General features: G+C 54.4%; 6 protein-coding genes across 6 annotated transcripts; 3 read left to right on the forward strand and 3 right to left on the reverse strand.

Annotated features, from left to right (window-relative positions):
• Positions 1-392: 392 nt before the first annotated feature.
• On the forward strand, positions 393-1,925 carry TRAVEDRAFT_24436 (uncharacterized protein; the record flags this gene model as incomplete). Its single annotated transcript, XM_008045826.1, has 10 exons — positions 393-529; positions 579-613; positions 675-854; positions 913-914; positions 1,011-1,047; positions 1,121-1,218; positions 1,300-1,388; positions 1,468-1,469; positions 1,528-1,658; positions 1,776-1,925. The coding sequence occupies 10 exons, from the start codon at positions 393-395 to the stop codon at positions 1,923-1,925; spliced, it is 861 nt and encodes a 286-aa protein (XP_008044017.1).
• A 541-nt stretch (positions 1,926-2,466) lies between these two features.
• Positions 2,467-3,805, forward strand: TRAVEDRAFT_135331 (short-chain dehydrogenase/reductase SDR; the record flags this gene model as incomplete). Its single annotated transcript, XM_008046421.1, has 7 exons — positions 2,467-2,515; positions 2,605-2,623; positions 2,693-2,792; positions 2,873-3,284; positions 3,499-3,602; positions 3,670-3,724; positions 3,780-3,805. 7 exons carry the CDS (start codon positions 2,467-2,469, stop codon positions 3,803-3,805), a joined length of 765 nt encoding a protein of 254 aa, XP_008044612.1.
• A 773-nt stretch (positions 3,806-4,578) lies between these two features.
• TRAVEDRAFT_53542 (uncharacterized protein) lies at positions 4,579-5,018 on the reverse strand (the record flags this gene model as incomplete). The annotated part of the gene is made up of 2 exons (XM_008046422.1): positions 4,579-4,909; positions 4,978-5,018. The coding sequence occupies 2 exons, from the start codon at positions 5,016-5,018 to the stop codon at positions 4,579-4,581; spliced, it is 372 nt and encodes a 123-aa protein (XP_008044613.1).
• A 1,096-nt stretch (positions 5,019-6,114) lies between these two features.
• Positions 6,115-6,321, reverse strand: TRAVEDRAFT_134433 (uncharacterized protein; the record flags this gene model as incomplete). Its single annotated transcript, XM_008046423.1, has 1 exon — positions 6,115-6,321. A coding segment is annotated over one exon (207 nt), but the record flags the coding sequence as incomplete, so codon positions are not given.
• A 380-nt stretch (positions 6,322-6,701) lies between these two features.
• On the reverse strand, positions 6,702-7,527 carry TRAVEDRAFT_75248 (uncharacterized protein; the record flags this gene model as incomplete). Its single annotated transcript, XM_008046424.1, has 2 exons — positions 6,702-6,986; positions 7,040-7,527. A coding segment is annotated over one exon (296 nt), but the record flags the coding sequence as incomplete, so codon positions are not given.
• Positions 7,528-9,882: 2,355 nt separating this feature from the next.
• On the forward strand, positions 9,883-11,952 carry TRAVEDRAFT_61247 (uncharacterized protein). The gene is made up of 11 exons (XM_008046425.1): positions 9,883-10,094; positions 10,151-10,185; positions 10,256-10,419; positions 10,538-10,601; positions 10,665-10,762; positions 10,827-10,914; positions 11,048-11,200; positions 11,271-11,286; positions 11,345-11,393; positions 11,460-11,521; positions 11,594-11,952. The coding sequence occupies exons 1-11, from the start codon at positions 10,045-10,047 to the stop codon at positions 11,823-11,825; spliced, it is 1,011 nt and encodes a 336-aa protein (XP_008044616.1). The 5' UTR covers positions 9,883-10,044; the 3' UTR covers positions 11,826-11,952.
• Positions 11,953-15,038: the final 3,086 nt, after the last annotated feature.

Genomic DNA, 15,038 nt, shown 5'->3' on the forward strand with positions numbered 1-15,038 from the left:
TATAAACGTCGCGATGCGCATTATAAACCTATATAAAGTGGTACTACAAAAGAAACGGAGCGAAACGGCCCAGAACCGGGGGAGATAGCGAGCTCGCTGTCGCGGACAGCGAGCACGGTCCCGCCGGGGCTTTGGCGCCGGGCGGGAGGCACGCGCCCGCCTCAGCAGGCGCCGGCGGCTCCTAGAGCGTGTGGCTGGCCTTGCGGGCGCCCCCTGGGCTTAGCTAATAGCTCTTTATCGAGCCTTTATTGGCCCCTGCAGGTAAAGGGGGCGCCGAGGCTAATTAGCCTGGCAAAGGGGGGTAGGTACGGCAGGCTAACTAGCTTGCCTTTGTGTGAGGTCCAGGTGACCCTCATCTCACTTCCCGGCTTTCCGCATTCAAAGGAATCTATATGCTCAGTGCACCACCCCTGATTTTCGGCCCTGCGACTGCTCCCTTCTCCGTCGCTGACATGAACTCTACCACCGCATCTGATCAAGCCGCCGCTGCCGTAGAGATCGCCGCATATATCTCTGAGCTAGACTTCAAGTACGTCCACGTTTTACTCCTCGTCGGAATCTTCTCATCTTGTTTACAGTGTTATGCAAGGCTATTGCACGACCAGCGCCATCGGTTCGTCCGCTAGTCGCTCTACTTACACAGACGTCGCTGATTGTCTCTACACTTCTTTCAGCCCTTCTTGCTAACCACTACATCACAACACTCGACGATGAGGTCACGCACCTTTGGGGCAAGGCTGTCGCGCAGAAGGGGAGAATCACGCTCGCGTGGATACTCTTCTTCGGGAACCGCTACCTGCCGCTTGTCGTCTACGCATATCAGGCGCCATGGTGGCCCGAGCACCGATATAACGGTGTGTTCAACGTGCTCTCTCCATCATATGATTCCGACATTCGAATCTCTGCATATAGGGGTACGTCGCGATCATTTCCGTTTTCTCGACGCTCCGAATGCCACAATTTGATGTACAAGAACATCGCCTAGCTGCGCAGCGACAATAATATCCCAGTACATTCCCGAGTACTTGCAGTACGGTCTCTGGGCAGGTACGTGATAGTTCATCGTGGGGTTCTTGCTTCGATGGCATCGTTTCTGATTCGCAAACGGCGTCAATGGCAGCTATAGCCTCCCTCCGAGCATATGCCGTCAGCCGGAGAAAACTGCTCGCGGTGCTCGTCTTTCTTCTTGGGCTCATCCCGATCTTCTGTAGCATTGATGTGAGTGTTTTCTCATTTCTATCCCATCCCTCCAACATACAAGATCGAGGGCGAATGCTGAGATACCGGGTGCACATACAGGTCTTCGCCAAATACGTTACACCAAAGATCGGCCCTGTTAATGGCTGTACGCCGGATACGAGCCGCCTCCCATTTGAGGTGTACGAGATGTTCGTTTGCCCCATCTTTCAAGTTCCTCCCTCTCTCAAACTCGCTCTATCGTCTCGCCTTCTCCCTGACATACCTTAGTTGTAAGTGCTCTCAGACGATTGCGCATTCAAGCTGTTCTAAATACCTCTTGGCGAGCAGCGAGCGTATTTGGGTACTCCAGTTGGTTTCTCTCCGAGGTGCTCGTAGTGGGTGTCACACTCTCCGCAACCTACCATTACACGGCGCTGGCAGGCACAACGGGGCACGGCCGTACTCACTCTCGTGGCGCCGTACGTCCCGCTTATTCTATATTCCTCTCCTGCGCAACCCTTCCTGTGCTCTAAAATCCCTCGAACTACAGCCTAACTTCGATCCTATTCACGTGTCTCTATTTCGACCTACAACAGACCGCCGTTGTCACGTCCATGGACATCAACACCAACAATTCGATAGGCATGGAGCGCGCCTCCAGACCGGCCGACCTAGACATACAATTTGCCCAAGTTAGCGATGCCGGCGAGGATGAGGAAGCACTACACAATGATATGCACGTTTAGGAGACGACACGGAGGTGTATCATGTCTCGATCCGCACTAGTACGTATCCTCGAACGCGCGTTGCACCCGTACTCAATCTTCGCATTTCACAGCATTACACTCGAAGCCCACGAATGCGGCACTTTCGCAATTCTATGCATAACTCCGATAATTTGTAACTGCTCTTGTTCTCCCGTTCGCTGGACGTTGGTCTTGATTCTGCCAGACGTCTACGAGGCTATGAGCTCAACAGCACGCCATCTCTCAGCACCCTACTGCTGCCGTGTCCCAGTGCTTCTATCCCGTGCTTACGAAGCTCGGCCACTCGGTCCAGATGACGAACTCCTCTATCACGACAGCCCGAGTCCCGCATTACGCATCTCGGCGTCAGGCGGGCTTGCGTCCTCGCGTGCTCAGTGCAACGGTCTATATAATGTCCCTATGCTGGTCGAACCGACAACGCACTTCAGAATCCCTCTCTTAAACTGTGAGTAATGGTCTTTGAGCCTATCGCTTCGCTGACTTCTCATTGTAGCGAAAAGACCCTCGTCAGCCGCCAAACATGTCTACTCGTCCTATCATAGTTATCGCCGGCGTTGGGAACGGCTCAGGTACGCAATAGACGATGGCTATATTCCGACTGAGGAGTAGCTTTTGTTGAGCTTGAACACCACTAATTCATCAACCTCGTGTCTGGCAGGTACAGGTGGTGCGACTGCGTGCGTTACTCCGCTGTCCGTCTTCTTCTGTCAGACTTGTATCTGACTGCGCTGCCTACTATGTCTTAGCCGTGTGTTTGCCCAGGCCGGATACCGCGTCGCACTGATTGCTCGGGGCGGAGACAAGCTTCAGAAGGCCACAGATGAGCTCATCCAGGCCGGCAGCGAGGTCAGATTCGATCATCTCCCCAAATTGGTCTCCCGTTACTTTTTCTCCGTACTGCTCGCTGACATCCAGCGCTCTCGTAGGCTGTTGCATTCCCCATCGAGTCGTATAGCTACCAGTCGCTCACCGACGTTTTCGGTGCCATCCGCGCGCATGCGTGGACCGCAGACGGCCCCGCGCCCGAGATCCGCGCGGCGCTCTGGAACGCAGGCGTCGGAGTGCGCAAGCGCTTCCTCGACATCACCGAGGCGGACCTCACGCAGGTCACGGACACGAACGTGCATGGCGCATTCGCGTTTGCGCACCAGGTTATAACTGCGTTTCAGAAGAACGCGCTCGACGCGCAGGGGAAGCGTGGCACGCTCATATTCACTGGCGCGACGGGAAGTCTCCGCGGGAACGTGACGACGAGCGCGTTTGCGGCGGGCAAGTTCGCGCAGCGTGCTCTCAGCCAGAGCCTGAACAAGGAGTTTGGGCCGCAGAACATCCATGTGCGTTTCTGCTATGCTTTCACGTTTTGTTCTTGTAGTTGACACTGACGATTCCGTAGGTCGCTCACGTACGTGCTACAGAGTGCGAGGCTTCTGGGCAAAAATGCTGATTGACCCGGGCCCTCATTTTCGCCTGCCAGGCTATCATCGACGGAGGCGAGTTAGATCTTCTACGTCGCACGATAGAAATGGCGGTGCTCACCATTTGTCATATGCAGGAATCCTGACCGATCTGTCGCTTTCGCGCCAAACCGACGAGGCTTCCAGGAAGGCTTACCAAGAGGACGCGAACACTCGCCTCGACCCCGAGAGCATCGCAAAGGTAAGCGTCAGATTTCCTCTATTGAACGAGACCGAGGCATGCACTGACTGCGGGGACGTCGCTGCAGAGCTACCTCTATCTGGCGAGCCAGGACAAATCCGCGTGGACGTGGGAGCTCGATCGTGAGTAGTGACTGTCTGCGCATTCCTTCCGTCCGTCACTGACCTCGCCCCGTAGTCCGTCCGGCTCACGAGAAGTGGTGAAGAGTCGATGGAAAGAGGATTCATGACGTGGTATGCACAACAACATATTGCATGAGCACTTGAATAAATGAACCTGATAGATATCAATAGATTTCCTGCGCTGTTTCTTCAAATTCTTAGGCAAGCATCTGATCGTCACGCAGCCCGGAACAGTGGTATATTCTCCGACTTTAGCTTCCATGTTGACGAGCTCATATATGGATTACCTCTACCCGAATCAGTTTCCGGCACGTGCAGAGACTGGATTGGAATACATCACCAGAACGAGTTACTGAGGCTGACATGGTTCCCGGGTGCACACGGTGATGAGGTCAACAGGCTTTGGTAATACCACGAAGTTGTCAGTGAGAACGCATGTCAGGAGGAAGTGCGATGACTCGGAGGCGCAGAGGGTACCTATGCGCAGCCGCGTTGAAGGGCGTACGTTCGAACCTATGTTCAACCCAAGGCTGCAGCAACGAAGGGGAATGGGAGAGCGAGGGCGCGAGGCGAGTGAGGGCGTCAGAATAGTACGGGGGTGCGCGTATGCAGGGCGGGGGGGCTTGGTTTTTGGCACATCGATGTGCACTCGCACAAGGATGTTGGAGTAGTGTGCATACATAGCTTTATCTGTATCTGCGCCATGCGTCGATGTGAATCTCAGATGAATCAAATGCGGGGCTCTCCGCCGGATGGATCGAGCAATGCGAGAACCTGCGCGACGTGAATCCGATCGAATATCTTGTGTCTACTCTCGAGGACTCGCCTCCACGTCTTATCTACGTCTCCGCGCCCTACATCGTGACGTCGCACTGATAGTTCGAGCTTTTGATGCGCTCTTGGACAGTCTGCAGAGCCACAATGCACTCCTCGTCCCATCGTGACACCACGCAGCTGTCGCCCTGCGACGGCAATCTGTCAGAGAGGGAGGATGGCACGGACTCGGCCTGCATCCACTCGTTGACGTCCGCGCGCATGAATTGTAGCAGGCTGACCGAGCCCGATTCGGACGCGTCCTTTGTGGGAGAGGGTGCCTGCCAGGAGAGCGAGAGGGTGTCTACGGGGCGCGCAGCAGCAGCTTCCCGGAGTGAGATGAGGCAATAGCTCATGAGGATCGCGAGGAAGCTAGCAGCGGTTTCGGTGTCCAATGGGGAGTCGGTAAGAGCTCGCGTAAAGATAGGCTGTAGACTTACGGTTCAAGGAATAAGGCCCCTGTCCCGACAAAAGAGAACATTGTTTCATCCATCCAGAACATGAGAATTAGTGTCGAATTATTTGAGTCGTCCGAAGCATGGGATGCCTGGGAGAAACATATTTAGACTTCATCGTCCGTCAAATAGAAACAGCGGTCACTATCACACACGCACCACGACCAACGAGATCACAAGATAGCATGTATGCATCAGTGTCGTCAATCTGGATTGCCGTCAGTAACGATCACGGATGGGCGTAGGCATTACGGGGTTGCAGTACAAGAAGAAGACCCGGCCTATCGCACGCCGCGTTGCCATTGCCGATATCAGCTTCACATTTATTCTGGAAAGCGTACAGGCTCACCGTTTTCGTAGAACACGGACGACAAGGTCAATTGCCTCCGAAATCCCGAGCTCATGTGCCTACTGTGACGGTAGTAGCTCATCTTCATCCAGGTCACTGCCATGATGATGGTCTCTGCTGTGATGATAGACACACGAGAGGCAATTTGCACTGACGTGGCGACTGAGTCAATGGGTCCGGTGATGTAGTAAATTTGTGGCGACACTCACAGCTGGGATAGATAGGTCAGAAGTTGTGAACGTAAGTGGGAGCGGAGCCGTAGTGCGTACTTCTGATCCAACGTCATTGGAAGAACTGCTTCACAGCCAAACCCTACGTTGGCGGTGCTGTATGGTGCAAAGATCAACGATATATTGAACTGCAGATTGTCATGTTAATCAGCACCGCAACTGGAGTAAAACACACACGACAAGTTGTATTCACCATGCCACTCGCGACCACGACGAGCGAGAGGGCGAGGACGGCCGCCGCCCATCTCCATTGCCCTTGAAGTGCATAGATACGGAGAGCGGAGAACACTACGCCCCGGCAGTCAGTGCTTTGAGGTGTGCGTGGAAAGATATTTTGATGTAAATGTGCACCTGCCCAGACGATGTACTGCGAGTACTGAAGAGCGTACTGTGTGACGACTACCATAGGGCATTGCGCTTCTCTAGGAAAATCACGGTAGGCCTGTCAGCAGTGTGCTTATACGTGCCTTGCAAAACCAGGTCACTCACATTCCCTGTATACATTGTAGTTGATTTAGTACTGCTACGGACCATGAATGGTGATTAACCCACCGATTCGCTTGGAGTGTACAACTCTCTGGATAGAAGATTGTATATCACGACCGCGAGACTGAGGTAGCGATTCGTGAGGAAAAGAGCACTTGCGCCGGAGAACTTCCGTCTCCAAAAGAAAGTGATCTCCTTTTCAAAGGTCAGAAGATAGTGCCATACGAGCAGAGCTGTATCGTCAGGCTCAATCAGACGGCTGCGCCGGCGCAGAACCTATTGGCAGGCTGCGGGCTTACCGAGGGTGGCACAGCAGAGGTATCGCTGTACTATGCTGAGAAAATGGAACAAGCTGTTGGTTATATTTGCGTCGATATTCAAAGGAAGATACGCACAGGTAATCTTGAGTGGCCCATACCAAACTTGCCATTTCGGTAGCGTTTATCGGCAGGACTGCTGGTCACGCTGCTATCTGGGAATGATGGTGGTATGCCCGTGCTACTACAAGAAAAGGTCTTATATAGCTTTCGATGCGCGAGACGCCTTGGGATACACCGGTTTCTTGATAAGAGTTGGGAGACGCGATGAGCAAGATGAGGTGAATTGGGAGAGCGTTCTACCCATTTAAGTTCAGCGTTGAAGTGTGGCATGACAGATGTAAGATGGTCCGGTGTGGAGTCGGAGGTACATGTTCGCGCTTCTACTGATAGACTTTGGTACGGTAAGATAGCGCATCAGCCGAAGGGATGTAGCGTGTGCTCTCCATGACTCCTCACGTATCTGCAAATATGCGGGTCCAGTGTTATAAGACACACATCTATCGCTGAAAGACGTAGTGATCGACGTTTAGGAGCGCAAACGAGATACGTCGCAGGGTCCCGAGAGGTACGGAGGAGCCACGCCCATGCGTGTCGAATCCGCTGTCCTCCCTTCCTCCTGCCGTAATTACCACCGCTCTTGCATAAGTGGTGCATGTACGTACCTGGCAAGCAACTGTCACTGAAGGGGACATAGCCTCATCCCTGATGCCCCATCTGACGTGTCTGCGCCCCACGCCGTACCGCCGCTGCCCGAGACGTCGACGTGGTGGCCTGTTTGCAACACCGCAATGTGCGCCTCGTCCCACCGCGCCCCCGGCGGTTCCCTCAGTGAGCGCGCGAGATACAGAATCGGACTAGATCCAGCTGTCGACGTCCGCGCGGACGAACTCGAGCAGACTCGGCGACCCGGAGGAAGCGTCAAACCCAGGTGACGCCGTGCCGTCTCCGGAAAGGTGGACGTGCGCGGCCGCGGCGGCCTGGAGCTCGGGGAGGCAGCGGTCGACGAGCAACGCGATGAGGAGAGGAAGGGATGAGGAGAGGAATGTCGGTGAGAGCCTGGGCTCTGGGAGGGGAGCGGGGATAGGGTTTACGGCGCGGTGCTGGAGACGACCATATAGGTGTAGTCGGTGGCGATGACAATCGCGCGCTCCTGTTGGCGGGTTTAAGTGTCTGTTCAGCGGCGGAGAGCGTGAGGTACATACCTTCAACAGAAGTATTAGGCACGCAAGTTTGAACGTACTCGAAAGAGCTTTCAATCCGCAGTTGCGCGTGTCGTCAGCGATGGACCGTTGCACGTATGGACTAGAGCGTCACAAAATACACTCTGCCTGTCGCCACACGTGTAGCCGTCCACATTAGAGTGGGATTCGTTGCGCAAATGGCGTATACGGGCTTACCGTCGTTGTAGAGGACATTTGCCAGTGACACCGGCCTCCCGAAGGCCTGGACAACACCCCGGCGGCGATGGTTTTGGTACGTCATCACCCAGGTGATGAACATGACGATTACCTCCGCGGTAACGAGGGACACGCACGAAGCAACGTCCACGAAGTTAGCGGCGGACACGCGGGTCTTGCTTAGGCAAATGCGGAAGCACTGACGGCAGCTCGTACTTGAATGAACGAACAGCACTGAACAAAGTGTCGGCACTTACCTCTGAGACAGCAGCTGCGCGGGATGACCAATACCCCGCAGCCATTCTCCGGATCAACCGTAATTTGGGTGAACTGTCCTAAACGCGACTGTACCATCGTCACATGAGCGGCACTAAACGAAACACGGATGGACGAAGCATGCCTACCGCATCAACGACGGTTGTAGTAAGTGACAGAGCAAGGGCAATCGCATCTGTAGCGCGTACAGGCGGAGACAGGAAAACGCTATACCAAGGCCGTCAATGGCTTAAGGCGACACGCAATCGTAGAGTATGAACAGTGCGCACCTACCGAGACGACATACTGCGTGGAAGATATACGTGATGCACAGTATCGCAGCACATCTTCCCGTTCCGTCCGCACCGGCGTCATGATGGTGAGGCAAGCGTAGACATTGTTTAAATTGAAAGACTCACTCCTTCAAACGCACATGCAGATTGAGCACAACGCGAGATAGAACCACAGGAGATACATGACCGTACTCACAGTGTATGTGACGTTGCATGGCGGAACCGAATATAACGTGTTGTATATGGCAGCACCGAGCGCGCCGTACCGGATGGCAAGGAAAAGGGCGCGAGCGGCGGAAGACCCGCGTCCCCAGATGTAAACAAGCTCCTCGTCGAATGTGAGGAGATAGCGCCATATGATAGCGGCTGCGTAGTCGACGGGGGCAGCGGGGCGTGTACGGCTCAAATCAGAGGTCGTAGGCGAGAAACGGTGTGGTACTTACGCGATGCTGCAGTAGCGCAGTAGTACTATGCCTTGCTAAGGGACAAGGAAGCCGGGAATATAGCTCGTGCAGGTTCAAACGGTTGAGGAAAGAGGTACGCACAGGACGCCCTCCGTCTCAACAACTACGGTACTTTTAGCGGAGGTGGTGACATTCATGTTGGCGGCCCAAGACACGACACTGGCCAGTGGTCATCGAGTCGATTGTTGCATTGTGCAGCGCGTAGCTCGTGCGGGACGAAGCGCTCTTGTGAAGCGTCCAAGAATGAGCGTCGAGTGAGCAGAGGTGCATGGATATCTCAGAGGGTGACCGGCTACAGAATCAGGCGTTGTGTTGCGGCCGAGGGAGAACGCCACACGTCCACCAAGATCCGGACAGCGTACTCTAGTGCGCAGAGGGAAGCCGCATGAGTCGCACCAGAAGAAAATGATAACCAGGATATGGTGGGAACCTGGGGGAAGCACGGTGTAGTTTGGGAACGGGTCCGCAGCTGATATTGATTTGAGTACAACTTGCAACCAGTAGCCAGAGGAATCGAGCTCAGAGTGCCATGGGCCAGGATGCGGCGGAAGGAGGAGGAGGAAAGAGAGAACGAGCGGACTCGTACTGGTAGGAGCACCGGCAGAATTCGGCGTTTATCTATAACCGGTGACCCCGGGCCGCACCGCCGGCCTCGGCGCGGCCGGAGATGTCGCCTGCGCCCAGCTTTTCAGCTGCAAGTCTCTTGTCTTGCCACCAGCCAGCCCGGTCGCGGTTGTGAGTTGCCAGCGACCATCAGGTTTCCTATGCTATCAGTATCTGCAACCCATCTTCAGCACGAGACGCCAATTAATATTGGAGCCAGACATGACGAGGTACGCCGCACGCCGCCGACTCGGTTCCGAGCATTCACAGAGGCACTTACGCTTCACTACCAGTGGCAGCTGCTACGACTACTCAGCCAAGTAGTATGTGCCCCATGACAGGAGATCCGAGTCCACGCAGCGCAGAGAAATGCACTCGAAGGGCCGTGCACTGTACGTCGTCATCCGTTTGATTAGTGCTGAATGCTCTCCTCCCTTCGCCACCACCAAGCTTCGATCGGCTGCGGTTGGTCGCCTATCTGTCATTGTGAGTACCACGCGCAGGAGTAGCGCAGGAGTGTCGTCGGTTTGAGGAAAGTTCGCTACTGCGAACAGTGTCGATTACCGGGGCTTTCGCGACCCTGCTCCCCCAGTGCGCCGCTTATTACTACGCATGCGTCTTGCACCAATAGTCCAGCGACTCAATCACTTGGCCCATGAACTCGACTCTTACCCCCGACGCAATCATCGCTTCGGTCCAGGAGTTGTATGTCCCTCATCCGCCTTCTCGGTCACCAGACCGCTCCTGACAAATGATCTCAGTCTTATACAGGATTATGGCGCTGTCTCGGCAGCCGGTGCGTAATAGATGCCGCTCCTACTCACTGATAGTACGTCTCCGCCGCTTCGCTGACTAACTCATGACAGTCCTACTTCTTTGGCACTACGTTCTCACTTTCGACAAGGAAGTCACGTTCTTTTGGGGACGCGTTTTCTCGGGGCCATCTGCTCTCTTCTTTGCGAATCGCTACCTGACGCTAGCGGTAGCCCTATACGACGCCCCTCTGTGGTCCTACAGCACTGTTTACGCGGTGAGTTCCGCCAAATCATCGAGCAATCTGATGAGCTTAACCCAACGTTCATGTACAGAGGTGAGTAAACACACGCCGTGCCCCGACACCATCGTCCCACGCAGCTCCGTGTACGAGCAGATGCGCAGCGGCCATTCGCCTGCTCTATGTGCTCGAGATTCTGCAGTACGTCATCTGGGCCGGTAAGCGCTCGACTGCTGTTATAGCATATCGCGGGCGCCGCATGTTGCTGAGCTACGTTACAGCCTTCTCGTGCCTGCGTGTCTATGCGCTACAGAGTGGGCGATGGAAAGTTGCAGCGTTCGTCCTCTTGCTCTCACTGGTTCCGGTCGCAGTTTATTCTGTGAGTATCTCGCCGGCGCGCTGTCGGGTGGGCGGAGCATGGCACTTACACACAGTGACTACAGACTCGAGAAGGATTTTCGCGCGTTTATATTGACCCGGCTGTCGGATGCGACGTCGAGGATCGCATAGCCTATAAACTGTTTAAAATGTGCGTCTCTAAATCTCCACTCTTTCTCATTCCTACGCACGCTATAGCTTACTCGTTTCTATCAGCTGTGAGACATGCATGTCCGTCACCTATTGGTCGGCTTGCTAATGGTCTCTTGTCCTCGCGCCTTGGTAGTGGACCTCGCATCGCGCGTGTCACTTGTCGCAGCCGAGGGTATCGTATTCGTCGTAACCTGGAGGGAGACGCGAGATTGTGTCCACGAACTAGATGTCCTCCGAGTCCACGCGCCGCGCGGGCGGACGCTGTCGAGCGTCTTCTACGAAAACAGTGAGTCTGCGCGCATGATCGTCACATCCTCATTGTGTTTGACTAACATGCGTTCCGGTACCTCTCTCAGGCGGGATCTACTTCGCGTACGTGTGCGCATATATCACATCTGTCTTCCGGGGGCCGCTCATCGCCATGTCGTAGATTCTTGACTCTTCTGAATGCAATCTACGCCGCTCTCCTTCTACTCTCGGTGCGCATCTGCCCTTCTCCGATTCGCAGGACGACAGACTTCTGACCGTCCGAACACGTCTGACAGATGACATGTGAAGACTGCGCAGTCGCGCGCGCAACACCCGCGTTTGACGTCTTCATGGAGCCGTACGTACCTCCGGCGCCGCCTCGAGTCCACTTCCGCTGATCATCGCTCTTCGACGGGAATACGCGACACAGGCTCACCGCGCTCACGTTTACGCACTTCCTGATCAACCTTCAGGAGGCCGCGCGCGGCGAGACTGTGATGGAGCTCTCGATGGTCGAGTTTGCGGTTTCCGTCGAGAACGATAGCATCAATGAGGACCGTGCTCGGAACACGATGTCCGGGGTGTCGGCGGTGTCGTCCCCAGGGACGCACGACCTCGTCCGCGCGGACGGCAATAACTGGGCTATGTCGGAGCATGCCTGAGGCTGCAGCAATCTGGAAAGTAGAGGAGACGGTCCGCGTCGCTCGCCCGCTCTGCTGCAGGTTTCTTGAGCGCAGTACTATGGTTTGCGAGACCGGCCCGCCCATTTGTCGGTGCGATGATTATGAAACTAGGAGAGTGTTTGAGTAGCCAACGCGACCCGCCTGAGGGCACTGCCGCCATCATGCTGTGCTCGAGTGTGGTGTCCTTTTTTCCGCCTGCAACACCTGCTGCCATGCTCGCGCGTCACACCGAGGCGGACGCGTCGTCGCGGGTCGACCTGTGCTTCGACTGCCCTGACGTAGATATTTACTTAGCGTGCGGCGAATGTGCGAACATGCTCCCATTTCTATCCTGGCGGTCAGGGGTGGCGCACATAGAGGCTGTAGAGAGTGCGCGGTGTAGGCCAAGTTGGTTCGAGGATCAAGAATGTGTGGGCGAGCTTCCTATAAAGAGGAGCACCGATACAAGAAAATGCGCGACACGAACTGGAATCAATATCAGACTGCTATCGCCCGTTGGGCCCACCCCACGCCCCGCTCCGTCCCTGCTCTCCTTCCGTCCCCGTCTTCTAAGCCGCGTCGTCGCCGTCTGGGATGCTGGCTTGCTGTCGGGCCCTTGGTAGCACCGAACACTCGTTGCCCCATTGCCCCCCGTACGAGTCGGAGCTTACGTTGTGCGACTCCATGTCATCAGAGATATCAGGATGAGCGGAATCTGCATGAATCCACTCGTCGATGTCTGCACGGGCAAATTGCAACAAACTGATGGAGCCGGACCCGGTAGAGTTTTGAATGTTGGGGAACTCGGACCAGGAGCGCGAGGGCGTGTCTCCGGAAAGTGGTACATTCGCGGATGCGGCTTCTTGGAGTGAGATTAGGAAATGGTTCACACTAATCGCAATGATGCTAGAGGTAGGCATAAGCACGGTTGAGTAGGATCGTTAAGATGGCTCAGAGGGGAGGACGAGGAAGGCAGTGCTTACGGCTCCGCAAACCAGACGCTGTATGACATACAAATCATTAAAGTTTCGCCCGCCTGCGAGTCGGCTTGAAACTATGGTGTCCATCTTTAGTTTAGCTTGGCGGATGATAACAGAGGGATGTATGTGCACACGCACCCAAATTTGAAGCAGGAAAACCACAAGATATAGTGAGTGCACGAGAGCCGTTAAACTGGAGGTGCGACTATTAGTGAAGACGCCATAGCTGTATGAATACCGGGTAGCACAGAAGGTACACTCTGCCTGTCCGAGAACACGTAGTTGTCGTTGATGTCAGCCTAAATGTGATCCTTCTACCCAATGATTTCGTGTATACTCACCATTTTCGTAAAAGATGCTTGATAGTGTCAGCTGCGTTTTGGACCCCGATTGGGCTCTTCCACGCTTGTTGTGTCGATAGTGGCTCATCTTCATCCACGTGATAATCATAACAATTGTTTCCGCCATGATTGGGGATATGCGAGAGACAATGTTTACTAGGAGTGCATGTCAATCGCCATGAGTCGTCAGAGAGCTTGAATGTATGATAGTATCGAGCGTGAATTACATCTATGTCATTTGGAGCTGTCAGTTCACTCCTGAGGGGAAAAAAGGGGCGGAAACGCGTACCCTGTAGAAAACTTCGCCGATGTAGTACCTGTTTCCAAATACTCCGGAAGAAGGCTGGTGCCCCCGGTAGTCGCCGGCCATTCAATAGTAGTCGCCTGCAGACCGTCATATTGTTGGATATCAGACAAGCAATAAATCAGAAACTGCTTACCACCTCAGTCGCGACTAGAACAAGAGAGAGGACGAGGACAACAACTGCCCATATCCACTGCCTTTGTAGGGCATACGCACGGAGAGAGGAGAACACTGTTCGCCAAATGTCAGCGCATCGTGGCCAGGGTGAATTGGGATTTTACACAATCACCTGCCCAGACCACGTACTGCGAGTATGTGAAAAAGAACTTCGTTATATATATTGCAGTCGATCTTGTCATCCCACCGGTGGTTGCGGAAAAGTTAGCGGCACTGACACGCACTTGTCACATGGAGAATAAGACACGCACTGCTCCTGTGAACACGTAAGTCGATCGAACTTTACATGTGAAGAATCAGGTGGGCTTACTGTGGTTACGTCGAGCCACCTCCATAACATCAACCCGAGGTAATTGCACACAGCGGCGGAGAGGGTGAGGTAACGATTGGCAAAAAATAGAGCGCTCGCGCCGGAGAACTTTCGTCTCCAAAAGAAAGCGACTTCCTTGTCGAAAGTCAAGAGATAATGCCATATAAGAAGAACTATATGATGATGTATGTCATTTCTCGGCAAAATATGCGAAATTAGGCCCATTTAATAAGGCGAGTATACCGGTACTGGTCATTAGAAGATACGACTGTGTCTTGCTGTAAAGACGGAACAGGCTAAGGGTCACCGTTGCGGCTGCATAGCTCAGAGGGAGATACGTACACTTGATATATCACCGCGACTTGTATGATATTCCATGTGTCCTGGGCCATACCATCGGGAGCAGGATCCGGAAGAGAACTCATTTCAGCCGAGTGATAGCGGGTAGGAGGTTTTAGCAAACTCGCCCCAGCCTACTATGTCTCATATATAGTTCGCAGTTGCGGGCCCCGAGTAAGTAAAAATAGTTTCCATCTGATCTGCGCTCGATGGATAGGAAAGAAACTACTCAATGGGAGTAGGAGAACTGCATGGCGTGGACCACGGTATGGAAGGGCATCAGCAAAAATGTCGCAGCGTGACAGACGTCTGCAAGCGCCGGTCAGGTCTGCATCCCCTTACATCCAGGATAAGCGGTTGCATACGTATGTAGACCCCGAGGCCCCCGCGCCTGTAGTATACACACTTTGCCAACGGTTCCCGAGTATGTAGACTCCCGCCATGGAAGGTATTAGTATGCAGGGGGGTGTATAACCACTGGGGGACTCGTTCAATACACCTACTATCCTCCTGCCTACAACGCGCCCACGGAGCATGGGCGGCATGCGATGGCGAGCGGGTACGCTGAAGCGCGAGGCGCAGAAGGTAGGGCCTCGCGCGGGCGCGAGGACGTCCGGGATACATATGTCGTGCATCGACTTGAGTAAGCTAGTAGTACATACATCACAGCGGCGCGAAACCTTCTCCGTCGAACTCGTCCCCCGCGAAGCCATCGGCCAGGCCATCCTCTGCGAGATCCCCATCGAGTGCGTCATCCTCATC

This window comes from Trametes versicolor (assembly GCF_000271585.1).
Source record: "Trametes versicolor FP-101664 SS1 unplaced genomic scaffold TRAVEscaffold_13, whole genome shotgun sequence".
Lineage (NCBI taxonomy): Eukaryota > Fungi > Basidiomycota > Agaricomycetes > Polyporales > Polyporaceae > Trametes > Trametes versicolor.